Genomic DNA, 14,242 nt, shown 5'->3' on the forward strand with positions numbered 1-14,242 from the left:
AATGAATGTAATGGAAGTGAAGAAGCCTGGTATGAAAAACACAATCTGTGGCACATTCTTAGCTCATAGTGGCCTTGGCTTGGGGCAAAGGAACTCACCCACATGCCTTGCCTTGACTCAAGAAATTTGGCCACACTTCAGACCAGTTACAGGTACAGATTTCCAAGTGTCAAAATCTGTACCACAAAAAAAACCACAAGCTTTTACACTTAGCAACTTTTGTTTTCTGTCTAGTTGAGTACATTTCCGTGAGAGTATATTTTTATTTTTTCTGTCACATACTGCAAATAAATACTTAAATAGGAAAGTGACTTTAGCTCCACTTCTAAGCTCTCACCTTCTATTTCTGACTCGCTGTCATGCATGGAAGGAATGTTGATTAGGGTTTGTTTTCTATCCCTCAGGACAACCAACTGGAGTTTTCCTCTTGATTTCTCTATCAATTTTCTGGCATCAAATAAAGACATATTCTCTGTCACTGTACCATTGATCTGGATGTGTGAGACAAACATATTTACTTACACTTTCAGCACAAACGGTTCTGATAGACCAGTTCAGAGCTGAATCTCCATATACCAGTTGCAAATGGACAGGAAAACTTGCAAAGTGTCCCTCCCCAAAACCATAAGAAATTAAGGGCCCTTAATACAAAAACATACTTTGAGAATGATGTCCCCTTCATGCAAATTGCCATCCTTGGTTGCCAGCCCTGTGCTGGTCATTTCTTTGATGAAAATCTGACTTCCAAGTCGAAGGCCGTATTCTGCAAGTGTAACAATATGAGACAGTTTTGCAGCTTGACAGATGAAGCATGCTACATGCCAGTGGTTTCCAATATATGCATGTGGAGGGAGCCATCAATGGCATTTTTTCTTTCTCAGTGGATTGGAGGACAAAGGGGGACCTGAGCAATGCAGCTGTGGCACATCAGGCCAAATAGAATCTACTGGTCAAGTAGGGAGGGTCACCAAGAGTTTACATAGAGCTACTAATCTGGCTGGCTGCCTGGGATGAATGAAAAGAACAAGGAAGTATCAAGTGCCAGGGAAAGGCACCATGCAGGGGTGGCAGGCAAGTTCAGCTTCATGGGATCCGGATCTGACTGAGTTCCATGCTAGCTTGTTGCACTGTCTCCTGTATCTACTGGCAATAGCCTGGTAACACAGACAGAAGACCCTGGAGATCACCTGAGATGTGGGATGTGTCAGTCACGTCCAACATTCCAAGAAGGACCAAGTGTCATCTCTGTGTCAGTTTGTTTTGGACGGTTGAACAGTTAAGCTGCTGCTGCTGCTGCTGCTGATAGATGCTATGATGGAGTTGTTAAGACTCATTAATATGTAACATATAGTTTATTTTGTAACCTAAGTATGAATCTGACAGTAAACTAGTTTGTTTTATTATAACACAGATTCATGTGTATTGTTTTTAAGAGGGATAAAAGGGATTCGCAACTAAGAAAGACTCTAATGAGTCAGCAAGCCGTTTTGCTGCTGTGCAGACCTCAGTAAGGAAACGTTTGACTCTGCAATTAAAGTATATTATAAACGTTCCTACATGAGAAACATTCAGAGTTGGAGAATGCAAAAGACTTAAGAACAGAAAGAAGTGGATCAAATTGCTTGCCCTATATTCTGTAAACCAAGGTATACATTTACATTTAAGGCATCTTTGGGTCCTTCTCAGTAGTTTTGACACTGTGGAGTGTGTACCATACATTCCTCTAGGACGTTTACATGGCACTTTGTCCACAATATATTTGTAAGGGATCCTAAAATTTTTGCCTCTTGTTTAATTTAATAAGGAAAAAATAAAAACCGTGAGGTGCCAAGCAAACAGAGGTTTGCAATCAATGGGTTAAACAGCCAAGGGGAGAAGAAGAAGAAGAAGAAGAGTTTGGATTTGATATCCCGCTTTATCACTACCTTAAGGAGTCTCAAAGCGGCTAACATTCTCCTTTCCCTTCCTCCCCCACAACAAACCCTCTGTGAGGTGAGTGGGGCTGAGAGACTTCAAAGAAGTGCGACTAGCCCAAGGTCACCCAGCAGCTGCATGTGGAGGAGCGGAGACGCGAACCCGGTTCACCAGATAACGAGCATAGCTGTCAACTTTCAGATTTGAAAATAAGGGATCAGCAGCCTCACCTATGACAGTCACATGATATTGGTGGGCGGAGCCAGAAGCAAAAGTGGGCGGAGCAGCTAGAACGCAACGTCCAGGCATGATAGAAATATGATAACGATATTAATACGAAGAATACTTTGCTGTGCCCTCCCAACGCCTTCTCGCTCCAGCACCCGCTGTTCCAAAGTGGGAAGAAACTGAGAAGGGGGGAACCGCCTTTCCCCCGCAGGTCAAGCTGCACGGCCGGCTCCTCTCTCTCCTCGCCATTGTGTCCACCCCTTTTCAGGTTACCTGGACTTTTGTTTGTCCCCGTCATAGCCAGGTGGCGAGAGGAACGAGAGAGAAGGGGAGGGAGGCAAAAGTGGCGGGGTAAAGCGCGCCTGGCTCCTGCCGCATTTTCCTGCACCTGTGCGACCAAGACTTCCCGCCCGGGCCTACCTCGGTTGGGGGCAGCGCAATTTGAGGGGCAGGCAGGTGTGTTTCCTCCCTGCCCCCTTCCCAAGCCGAGAAGGGAGGCGGGGGACGCCGCTACTGCTCTGACAGCTGCGAAGGCCTTCGCTTGCAAGGCGCACTTTGCATAACAAGCGAAAGGTGTGTGAGTGTGTGTGCGCGCGCCAGCGGGCATAAGTGAGGCTGCTGAGAGGCAGGAAAAGGGACACGGCCGGAGCGAGGGAGGGAAGGGAGAGGGGGGGTTTCCTCCTCCGGAATGTAGCATGCATGGCTGGGGGCTCCGTCAAGATGCAGCCCCTGTGTGACAGGGCCGACTCTCTGCTCATTGGCAAGAGCTCCACCGGTGCCAGAGACCAGGAGCAGCAAGTGCAGCAGCGGCAAAAGCTGAGGGAACTGCCGGCGCTGCTTCGGAGCGAACTCACACTGCGGAGGAAGAGCTCAGCCGCTGGGGGCCGGGTAAGGGACAGCCTCCTCCGCCTGCTCTTTCTCTCCGCCCCACCGAGCAGGGCAGGCAGGCAGGCAAGCAGTCCCTCCGGCGAGCAGAGGAGGGCGAAGCAGGCCAGCCTGCCCACCTGGCGAGAGGCGCGCCCGGCCCCTGGAAGCCCTGCCGGTTCCGGTGCAGCAGCCAGCCGGGGAGGAGAGAGAGAGAGCTTGGCCGGGCTGCCAATGGAGCGCTCCCCCCAGCGTCTTCTCGCTCGCTCTCCTGCTCCGCTCGCAGCCGAGGGAAGCACCGACAGCTTGTCTCTCCTCCCCCCGGGCATTCCCGGCCCTCTAGCCTGGGCGGAGGGGAAACCCCAAGGGGGAGGACTCCACCTCCACCCCCTTCCTCCTGCTTTCCCAGGCTGAGGAGCGCCCGTCGGGGCGCTGCCCCAAAGCACCCTATCCACTTTCTCACACAACCTGGGTATATACGGGTTTTTTAGTCATCCGGGACAGCAGCGGGAAATGCGTTTAAAAACGGGGGAATCCCGACTTCCGGCGAGGACGCCATTATCGGCGGCTGGGGGTTGTCTCGGCTGCGAGACGGCCCCGGCTTCCCTGGAGGCCAGGAGTCCCGCAACCGCTCAGCGGGCTCCGGTAAGCCGCGGGAAGAGCGTCCCGCGGTTTGGGCTCTCCAGCGGGCCCCTTTGCGCTGCCCCATTCTCGGGCTACCCTTGTAAAAGGGTCGCCCGAGTGAATGGGTAGCAGCGCGGGGCTGTGGAGGCTGTCCCCAACCAGGGAAGCTATGCGGCGGCCGCTGCTGATACTTGAGCACCTCGTTCCTGCCTATCTGGACTAAAAATAAGAAGAAACCCGTAAGCTGTAAGTACGGAGTTTAATTGGCAGTAAAAATTGATTTATTCGGCTGTCGGGGAGAAACGTCAAAAAGGAGGTCTGTTTCTTTCCCTTGCGACAAGAGGAATGTAACACTGTATCTGGCTGTTGCTACTTTTGGCTGATACAATTTTTTTTGCTGATTTTGTGCTTGAACTGCTAAGAAACTCCAGTTAGGGGTGGACTGAGAATTTTGAGGTATTTCCTCTTAGAGAACGTGGATTATAAAGTGAAAACTTTTTGCACTCTGATCAGGGGGAAATGGCGGCTGTAACCTGAGATTTGAAGATGGAAAAGTACTGAACTTTGTTATTTCCTGCCTACTTCTGCCCTCTTTGGTTTCACTTTTATAATGTCTCCTGACCCAGCAATGACTTTAGGACAAAGGACAATTCTTTTGAAACTAGAACTTTTAAACCAGAATGTTACCGAAAGATTTTCTGAGATTGGAACTGCTTTGAAGAATATTGCTAATGAACTCAAAGGAATAATTAAAGAGTGATTCTTAGGAATTTCATCTGAAGGGGAAAAGACGCAACTCCAAAAAGAAGAAAAGCCCTGTCGACGTGGGAGGTCAGGGGCTCTTTACTGTGACGTTATATCGGCTTCCTGGGGTGGGAGCCCAGGAAAGCAGGAACAACAATTTTGGGAATTACAATCACAATATGATCTGAAGACTGAAGTGGAGATGCCTGCTGGTGATGTACTACTTTTTTCGAAGAGTGCTGTAAAGATCCTTTGGAACAATGTCTCTGTTTTGGAATATCAAGGAAAAGAAGACATTCTGGACTATGGTTGGGAAAAAGATTGGGGGGAAGGCTGGGGGGTGACTGTGCTGGGAGGAGAGAAAATGGTAAGAAGAGGGATAGGGTGAAAGAATATGTATGATTAATTAGGAAGGCTTACCACGGTACCCCGACGTCAGAGAGTAAAAATGGACTTGGAATAAGAAATACTTGGATTGTTTTTATAATATTGTGTTGGTTTAATATTTTGTAAGGTATGAATTAAGAGTAATAAGTGCAGCAGTTTTATGGGAATAAGAGATAGAAAAGGTTATAAGAAGTTAAGATTTGCAATATGAAGCTGTATTTTTTAGATTTTGAAGTTTAAAGATATAAGATGTTGAAATGAAAATTATGAAAGTTATGAATATAGGTGAATGATTTGTTAAAATAAATAGAAAAGTTACTAAAGTAAATTCGAATTGAACGCAGGAGAGAGAACGGGGGAAGTCCCCCTTAATTAGATTCGGAATAAGATTATAATTAATAGTTGGAGAGTTGGTGTTCCTGGGTGTAAGGTATGTATTTGTTTTCTTTTATTATGTTGATGTAGTTTGTAGTATTTGTTTTTTCTTTGAATGATTGTTATTGTTTGTTGTTTATCTGTTGTATTTGTTGTTCTTTGATGTGGAAAACCAATAAATTCTTTGTAAAAAATAATAAAATAAAATAAAAACGGGGGAATCCCGGCCAATACGGGATACTTGACACCACTGATAACGAGTCTACCGCTCTTAACCACTACACCACACAGGGGAGGTAAAAGCAAGGAGGAGGCATTCCTTTCAACCTCCCACCAAAAGATGCTGAGCACTTGCCTTCATTTGATCTGCTTTTTGTGAGGAGAACATTAACTGGCCCACCGGGGTCTTGGTGTGCTCCATAGTCATACTGAGGTTGCAATTCAGGGGAAGGGCTGCGGGAATTAAGCCGGCCTCTGCTCCCGCTCTTGGCTTCCCTCTCACGGGGGGCTTCAAGACTGGTTCTCCAGTCGTAGTCTCGGGGCACACTCCGATCGCCACCATAGCGCCGCTCGTATTCATCCTCTCTATCCACACTCCTGCCTCTGCTTCGGGGTCTTTGGTATTCGTGGTCCAAGCTCCTCTCTCTGTCCATGCTCCGGCCCCGATTTTGATCGCGGCTGTAGCTGCGCTCTCTGCTGTGCTGGCGCCCCCGGTCACGGCCAGTCCTGTAGCCCCGGTCCAGGTGGTCTCCCCAGCTGTGGCTTCGGCCCCCATTCCCACTATACCAACTCCTTTCACTATAGCCACTTCGAGTGCTTCTGCCATCAAACTCGGCACGACTATCCATAACTTCAAAGGCCCGGTAGTCGTAGTCCAGAGAGGGGCTTCTTCTCACAGCTGGGAGCTGCACTTGGCGAGGTCTTTTAACTATCTGTTTACAAAACATGAGAACAATTTTGCATTTCCTTGCAAAAGCCACTATCATTTTACATTCAGCTGCAAAAAAATAATCACTATGTTTGTAAAACCCAACTTAGACGCAATGCAGCACAGCACTTCAGCCAAGCTGGCATTCCATGCAGCTGCTCCATAGTTCAGATGCCAGCAGAATGCCCACCTAAACAGCAGGTCACTGGTGCAGAAAAAAGCCTGTGCACTCACTGAGCACCTTTAAACATGGAAATCAGCTTCGCAGGTAGGTGCTTTTTACAAGACACCAGCATCTCTACAACAGGCCTGAGAAATCTCCTCCCTTCCCATTTAAAATATTACAGTTTTTGTCTACCAAAGATCAGGTCTTTATACTTCAGACGTATCGATATTCATTTTAAGTGCAGAGTGGCATCAACTTCTCTTTAATGATAGAATGTAAATATTTCTGCAAATACTTGTTAACTTACAATGGTAGCCACTTTCCCACTTTTCCTTAACTGCTGCACAGCAAAAGAATGGGCCACATTTTCCATGGGAGTATTATTAACCATAACCACTCTATCGTTCTCTCTGCAAAACAGAAGCATGTTGTCAATTACAAAATATTAACATTGATAAAAAGGGTGTGGTTTGTTTGTCTATTTATTGCCTAAATATCCCTCCTATTTCTCCATGGAACTCAAGGTGACTTACGTTATTCCCTCCTCCTCATTTATTCCCCACAACAACCCTGTGAGGTAGGTTAGGCTGAGCGTGAGTGACTGGCCCCAGGTCACCCAGGGAGCTTCCTGGTTGAGTGGGGATGGGGGTCAGTCCAGTCCCACTGCAGGGACAGAGATCTCCACATGCTCCCCCACCTCAATCCATTATGGAACTGGTTGCCTGTGGTTGCCTCCTCTGTCCCCATCCAGCCCTCTCTACTCAGCTCAGTTGAGAAATGGGGACACGGAAGCCATGAGCAGGCCCCCCAGGCCTTTTCCTATGCTGCCATTCTTAGTTCCTGAGCACATAAAGGGAGAAGACAGGGCTCTGCAATGCCCCATGGAGATCCCTTTGTGTTCAGGCACTGTAGTCAGAGTAGTACTGAATTGAGCTCGTTTATCTCTACAGTGACATTATGTTCCGTTAAATTCAGTATACCACAAATGATATTTGCTTAATAACATAAGCAATGTCTCATTATAGTTATAGGTCAACATTGCTGGAAAGTTGAAGATTTCCTCCCTTTGTTGTTTTACATTTAATTGTCCTCACAACATAATCCCAGAGCCTAACCCCATAGACATCAATTTCCAATGACCAAAACACAAGCAAGATCCTCCCAGCCCTAATGCCAAGGCTCCTTGTTCAGTATTCACCACTACGGGGCAGAGAGTGACATTTTCATTAGCACACCCTCCTTTATTAAACTAGTGTAGCTGTCATGAATTTGCTACAGCCTTTCCCAACCAGGTGCCCTCCAGATGCTCTGGACTATCCCATCAGCCCCAGCCAGGACATACAACCAATCACAGAATTCTGAAGTTTGGGGTCTAAAGGCAGGGATCTGCAGGCCAACGCAGATACTAGGGAAGCAGCTTGTGGCCACGGGACCAGCATGAACCTTGCTGCCTGCATAACAAACATGCAGCTCCCGTACGACATGCTCTTACCTGGGTGTATCCCACAGCTGAGTCTAGGGTGCCAGCCACTAGGCAAGGTATCTAGGCTGGATACAGCCCCATAGATAAAAATGGCAGGATCAAATAATTACACAAATTTTGTGAAATCTGTGCCTTCCCAATTATGTTTGTGTTTTGCAAACAAATTATCAGAGCAAAGAGAGACAGGCAATACTGCAGGGGTTGGCAAACTTACCAGGCCTCGGGCCGGTTCATTCAGCGCTGATCGTGTGGCGGGCCGGAGGGCGGGGGAGTGCGCGCCCATACGCTTGCACGCACACACGCTATTTTCGGAGCACTTTCAGGTCGGAGGAGCACCGGAAATGATGCTTGTGCATGTGCAAAAGCTATTTCCAGTGCTCTGCTGACCCGGAAGTGGGCAGCCACGCCATGCCGGTAAGAGCGGGCAGCAATAGTGGGGGTTGCCGCGGGCCAGATTTGGAGACGTCTATGCTACTGCTATAAGCACGTTTACTTACTGAAGTAATCCATCTGCTGGGCCACCTGCAAGGACATCTGACACAACTATGGATGTTTCGCCATTTTCAAAATGAGGGTTGTCCCTGCCACCAGAAACTGCAATCCCAAACCCTCGCTTTGAGTCCTAAAGGGAAAGGAGGGAGGAAAAACGCTAGTTTTTTAAACAAACAGCCACAATAGAATTTGAAATTGTTCAAATGTCAAGACAGAGGCATAGTTAGACCAGTGACTCCCAAACTCCCACCACCACTGACTTGACCTCTTGAAAATTGCTCAGGGACTTCTGGAAGAGAGGAATGGTGATTTGGCTGTCATTCTGTTAGTTGCCATTGACAGAAGATAATTATGTGGTGATTGGTAATAGTCAGACAAATAGTCTGGTCATTAAATCACTCTGGAGATAAGGATGACCTGGGAATTAACCTCAAAATGCTTGGATCCAAGCTGCTTTTCTGCTGTCTGAGCCTCGCAGCTTGGATGGGAGTCAGAACAAACTGGCAAGCTGAGGAGTAATGCCATCATACCCAAACACCACGTAATCACCTTTTTAAACAAACAGTAAGTAAGGTAAATAATCACACATTTCCTTTTCAAAACATCTCTGGGACAAGGAAACTGTAATCACACACACACAGAGACACACACACACACACAATCTGCTAGGGAAAATCTACAATGCGAAAATCTGTAAGTACCACCTCCTGCTGTTGAGAAAACAGAAAGGAAACGACCGTATTTTTTGCTCCATAGGGCGCACCGGACCGTAGGGCGCACCTCGTTTTTAGAGGAGGAAACAAGGAAAAAAAAATATTTTTTCTGGTTTTCCTCCTCTAAAAGCCCTGTTTTTTTTGAGGATCAGCTAAAAGTTTTGCAGCTTTTTTGCAAAGGGAGAAAAGCAAAGCTCCTTTTGCAAAGGGGGAAAAGCAAAGAGGAAAAGGCCCATTTTTTATGGGGTTCAATTCACATTTCTGCAGCTTCTGAAGGAAAGGGAGCCTTTTCTACAGTTTCCAGACAGATAATCTAATCAGCCAGTCACATGTCACTGGGGAAACAAACAACCTCCCTCTGCAGCACATTCAACAAAGGAGGGCGGGGCAAAGGGCGGGGCTGAAAGGGAGCCGGGACTCTTATCTCTATCCCGATCTCTTGCTGATCAGCTGCTGAGCGGGGTCCTTTCAACACCCCTTTTTTCTCTTTGTAAAATAAAAAGCACTATCTGCTTTTGGTCCCTGGGCAATTCGGCTCCAGGAACCGCCACTCACTCCATAAGACGCACAGATATTTCCCCTTAATTTTTAGGAGGAAAGAAATGCGTTTTATGGAGCGAAAAATACAGTAATTGTTAGAGTGTCTAAAGCAAAGTGAATTTATTATTATTCAATATGGAGTAATTGTGGGAATTAATGGAGGTAAAGTTTAAATAAAACAAAAAATATGCCTGACATTTACCAACAACAACTGGGACCTAGGGCTGGGCAATCAATACATCATCCAAAATTGGTTGGACGTCCACATCCTGGTAAAGGTTTCATAATTTTTGACATGGTGATATATCACGAATCATGATGTGCACATGTGCTATGTAAGAAATTGTGATGTGGGAAAAACCATGAAGCCAGTCATCGCTTCTCTCATGATTCCTGCCACCCCTGTTGCTCTGTACTATATACAACTGTAACAATATGTTAAAGGTAAGTAAAAATGTATCAATTTTAGACACCTAAGTAGTACCAGATGCCAGGACATTACCCTGGTAACATTACAAGGTTACATCCTTATTTTAGACATTGTTATATATTAGTTTATCATAGTGATTAGCTGGTGATATACCGGGATGTTGAAAACCAGACGTCGTTCAGCCCTTCTGATGTTGATCTGAGCTCTGGAATTTTAATTATTTTAATAGTTCTACAGAAATGAATTGCTGTGAATTTAAATACACTGCTGGTGCAAAAATAAAAATGTAAGTGGAACAAAACTATTTAGTATAGTTTAACAGTTCTAATGAACAAGCTTTAAAATATTTCACAAGGAAAAATTGATCAATAAGGTTAATGGGTTATGTCAGATTTACTAACAATGGCACATGCAAAAAGGGGGAAAGGGACTATTAGGGGGGGAAAGGACCAACCAGAAATAACCTCTCACCCTTTGTAAGGTCACTGTATACTGTTCCCATATCAACTCTTCCATGCCTGGGGCCTGTTGGACAATGAAAAGCAATAATCAATACAACATCACAACAGAAGAGTCCTCACAAAATTAAGAACATACCCTTTTCAAAGTCAGTATCAAACAGCAGGAATGTTTTGCAATCAACACTCTGCAGTGCTTTAAAAAATGGACATTAATTAGCCAGAATCTGAATAAAAAATAAACATGTTTGAAGAACAAAATTTTAGTTATTTCACTCATTATAATGCACATCAATCTCTGACTTTTGTCTTCTGGGTTTCTGGTGGTTTTCCTGTTGTTATTCTGTCTCTCACGGCTACAATAAAGCTACCATTAAAATTATGGACTGGTCATTTCTTCATCAGAGGGCAAACGGGCAAATTTAGCAGGGGATCAAATACTCCCCCCCCCCTCACTGTATCAAAATAGATAGGTCACCACTGCCACTCTGGGAAGAAGGGAGGGACAGAAGTTTAATAAATAAACAATATATGCTCTGTGTTATTTTATTAATATTATTGACATGAAATTTTCATGGCCTTTGGCTAGAACAATAAACTTGTTGACTGACTGAGTAATAAATGAGATGGCCAGATCTGACACATCCTGTGACTGTCCCTGAAAAGGACGTGTCCCAAGTCACCCCCTGTCCTATCTCCAGTGAAGGCAGGTCATAATGCAAGGTCTCACTCAATGACTTGAAAGCTCATGTGGGAGATGATCTTTAAGGTGTCTAAGCCCTAACCATATGGGGCTTTAAAATGTAATTAATAACTACCACATTGAATTGTACCCAAAAATTAATCTTAAGCCCCTCTCAAAACCTGGCTACTGCATTCCGTACCAGTGCTGGTTTTCAAATGCTTTTGGAGACAGCTCCATGTACATAAAGTCTGTATTATATGCATACACCAAATATTGTAAATTACATTTTCCAGCATTTAGAAGACCTGATGCCTAAAGTCAGCTGCTTTGCAGGTGCATGCACAAAACTTTAGTATAAGCCCCTTACTCTAAATGAAACTCATGCATTGTTTGAAGCTCTAGCCCTATTCATGCATTTACTCTATTAATTTCACCCAGAGGGACCATGTGCTGGCACCGCCCCCCCCCCCATCCACTCCTGACCTTCTGCATCAGCCTGGTTTGCATATCACATTAAATCATAGTTTTAAACTAGCTATGGTTTAATGTGAGCTAGAGGGCATGCTGTTCAAAAGTTCCCTAGTCCTGCTGCGGACAACATACACCAGAGTCCAGCTTGTTTCATGTCATCCAAACCCAGGTTCAGGGTTTCTCTCCAAATTAAACTAACGTTTAAAACAAACTATGGCTTAATGTGATATGTGAAGGCCTGAAAGGGAATCACAAGTCCATTTGACTGAACACACTTGTAGTCCTCAACACACAATCAGGATTTCCGACTGCAGGGATGATGGGAAAACATTCTGCTCAGCCATTTATGATTCCCCTTCTCAATGTGGGAAGACGGAAGGAACCCTGCATCCCCTCCCCCACAGATAGTGCTCTCATCCTTACTATGTGCAGCATGCAGTAACTCTTGATGTGCCACCAGAACTAGGGGTGCTCCTACAACAGGAGCACCATCCATGGCGCCTGGTGAACCACAGGGCAGTCAATTGCTTTCTAAGAGCCAAGATGCTGCCAACTTGGACTACTGCAATGTGCTCTACGTGGGGCAACCTTTGAAGGTGCCTCAGAAGCAACAACTAATCCAGAATGCGGCAGCTAGACTAGTGACTGGGTGCAGCTGTCGGGACCATACAGCACCGGTCCTAAAGGCTCTACACAGACTCCTGGTATGTTTCTGAGCACAATTCAAAGTGTTGGTGCAAAGTTCTTAACCCGAGGTACTACTTCCGGGTTAATGGAGTTTGTAACCCAAAGTGTTTGTACCCCGAGGTACTACAGTAATAATAATTTATTATTTTTACCCTGCTCATCTGGCCTGGTTTCCTCAGCCACTCTGGGCAGCTTACAGTGCATATAGAACATGTAAAACAGGCTGTAGAATGCCCTCTCATCAGATGTTACGGAGATACAGTGGTACCTCAGGTTACATACGCTTCAGGTTACATACTCCGCTAACCCAGAAATAACGCTTCAGGTTAAGAACTTTGCTTCAGGATAAGAACAGAAATTGTGCTCTGGCGGCACAGCGGCAGCGGGAGGTCCCATTAGCTAAAGTCGTGCTTCAGGTTAAGAACGGACTTGCGGAACAAATTAAGTACGTAACCAGAGGTATCACTATAAATACAACTTTTAGCCATCTTACCCCTTGCTTTTTCCTCTAACACCAATTGCAGTCTTAACGACTGTTAACCAGTTTTTCCACACCTATCAGGCAATCCCCCATTCCCACCACCCTTCTGAGTAATACCCCTCCCCACTCTCTCACTATATATAAGGGTCTGGTGACTTCTGTTTCAGTGTATCTGAAGAAGTGTGCATGCACACAGAAGCTCATACCAAGAACAAACTTAGTTGGTCTCTAAGGTGCTACTGGAAGGAATTTTTTTATTTTTTATTTTGTTTTAACTATGGCAGACCAACACGGCTACCTACCTGTAACTACAACTTTTAAGACATCTGAAGGCAGCCCTGTATTGGGAGGTTTTTAATGTTTGATGTTTTATTAGGTTTTTATATCTGTTAGAAACTGCCCTGAGTGCCTGAGGCACAATACAAATAATAATAGATGGGAAGAAGAAGAAGAAGAGTTTGGATTTGATATCCCGCTTTTCACTACCCGAAGGAGTCTCAAAGCGGCTAACATTCTCCTTTCCCTTCCTCCCCCACAACAAACACTCTGTGAGGTGAGTGGGGCTGACAGACTTCAAAGAAGTGCGACTAGCCCAAGGTCACCCAGCAGCTGCATGTGGAGGAGTGGAGACCCGAACCTGGTTCCCCAGATAACGAGTCTACCGCTCTTAACCACTACACCACACTGGAGTGATACAAATAAAATCATCATCATCATCATCATCATCATCATCATCATCATCACAATCTAATCAGAGTTCAGATCCTCAGCAGATTGACGCAATAGTAAAAACATCATTCCTCGAGATAAAACCCCCCTATATAAATTACATGTTCAATATATTCTCTCTCACACACGTTAAAAACATTTCAGAGATCTGAATTACTATAATTACTACTACTATATGGCAGCTACATATATACTAATATGATATTTTCAGTAAGAAAAATGTTTTATTGTACTGGAAATGAAATGAATAGATTTCTACTCATGTTCAGCTCCTTGCAGAATTTAAGAAGTGCAGATTGGTGAACACAATGTTGAAATACTTTTATTTTTTACTTGCGAATAAAACTACAAATTATTTCAAAATTAGTTTGAACTATCTGTGCCTCAGAAGAAGAGAGGAAAGTCAAATGTTCCTTGGAATGGCAGGCATCAAATTGTTCCAAAGAGGAGGCGGGGTGCTTGGCTTTTGAATGCTGGTATCATCAAGCTAAGAGGAAGCAGCTCTTAAGGTCACATTCTGTACGATATAAAGTGCAGCACCAACAAAGTACTGGAAGTTCACCTTGGGAGTTCACAAGGCACAAAAGCCATCTGCTCTGTCCTAAATCTCTAACTCATAATCTCTTTAACATTATAAAATTTACAGCTGTTTGTTGTTGCAGAGATACTAACCAATGCTGACAGATTAACGGAAGGAGCAAAATGAGTGTTGGGGCTGGGCAAGACCACAGATGTTGTAAGTCACCATCTGAAGACTTCAGACTGTACCAGAGAGGGGATTAAATTCTGTCAGAGCAAGCACAAAACTCCGACTATATCAGGAGCCAGTGAACCTAGTACACA

The 14,242-nt window shown here is 45.1% G+C and overlaps 1 protein-coding gene across 2 annotated transcripts in view; it reads right to left on the reverse strand.

The window, feature by feature from the left end:
* Positions 1 to 14,242, reverse strand: part of TJP2 (tight junction protein 2) — a 117,526-nt gene that overhangs the window by 18,257 nt on the left and 85,027 nt on the right. For both annotated transcript variants that reach the window (XM_033164821.1, XM_033164820.1), the window contains 6 exons: positions 10,360 to 10,413; positions 8,211 to 8,335; positions 6,538 to 6,640; positions 5,492 to 6,068; positions 660 to 763; positions 338 to 491 (listed from right to left, as the gene is read on the reverse strand). In XM_033164821.1, coding sequence (XP_033020712.1) covers positions 338 to 491; positions 660 to 763; positions 5,492 to 6,068; positions 6,538 to 6,640; positions 8,211 to 8,335; positions 10,360 to 10,404 — 1,108 coding nt within the window. In that variant the 5' untranslated portion in view covers positions 10,405 to 10,413. The remainder of the gene's footprint in view (positions 1 to 337; positions 492 to 659; positions 764 to 5,491; positions 6,069 to 6,537; positions 6,641 to 8,210; positions 8,336 to 10,359; positions 10,414 to 14,242) is intronic.

Source organism: Lacerta agilis, chromosome 11 (genome assembly GCF_009819535.1).
Source record: "Lacerta agilis isolate rLacAgi1 chromosome 11, rLacAgi1.pri, whole genome shotgun sequence".
NCBI lineage: Eukaryota > Metazoa > Chordata > Lepidosauria > Squamata > Lacertidae > Lacerta > Lacerta agilis.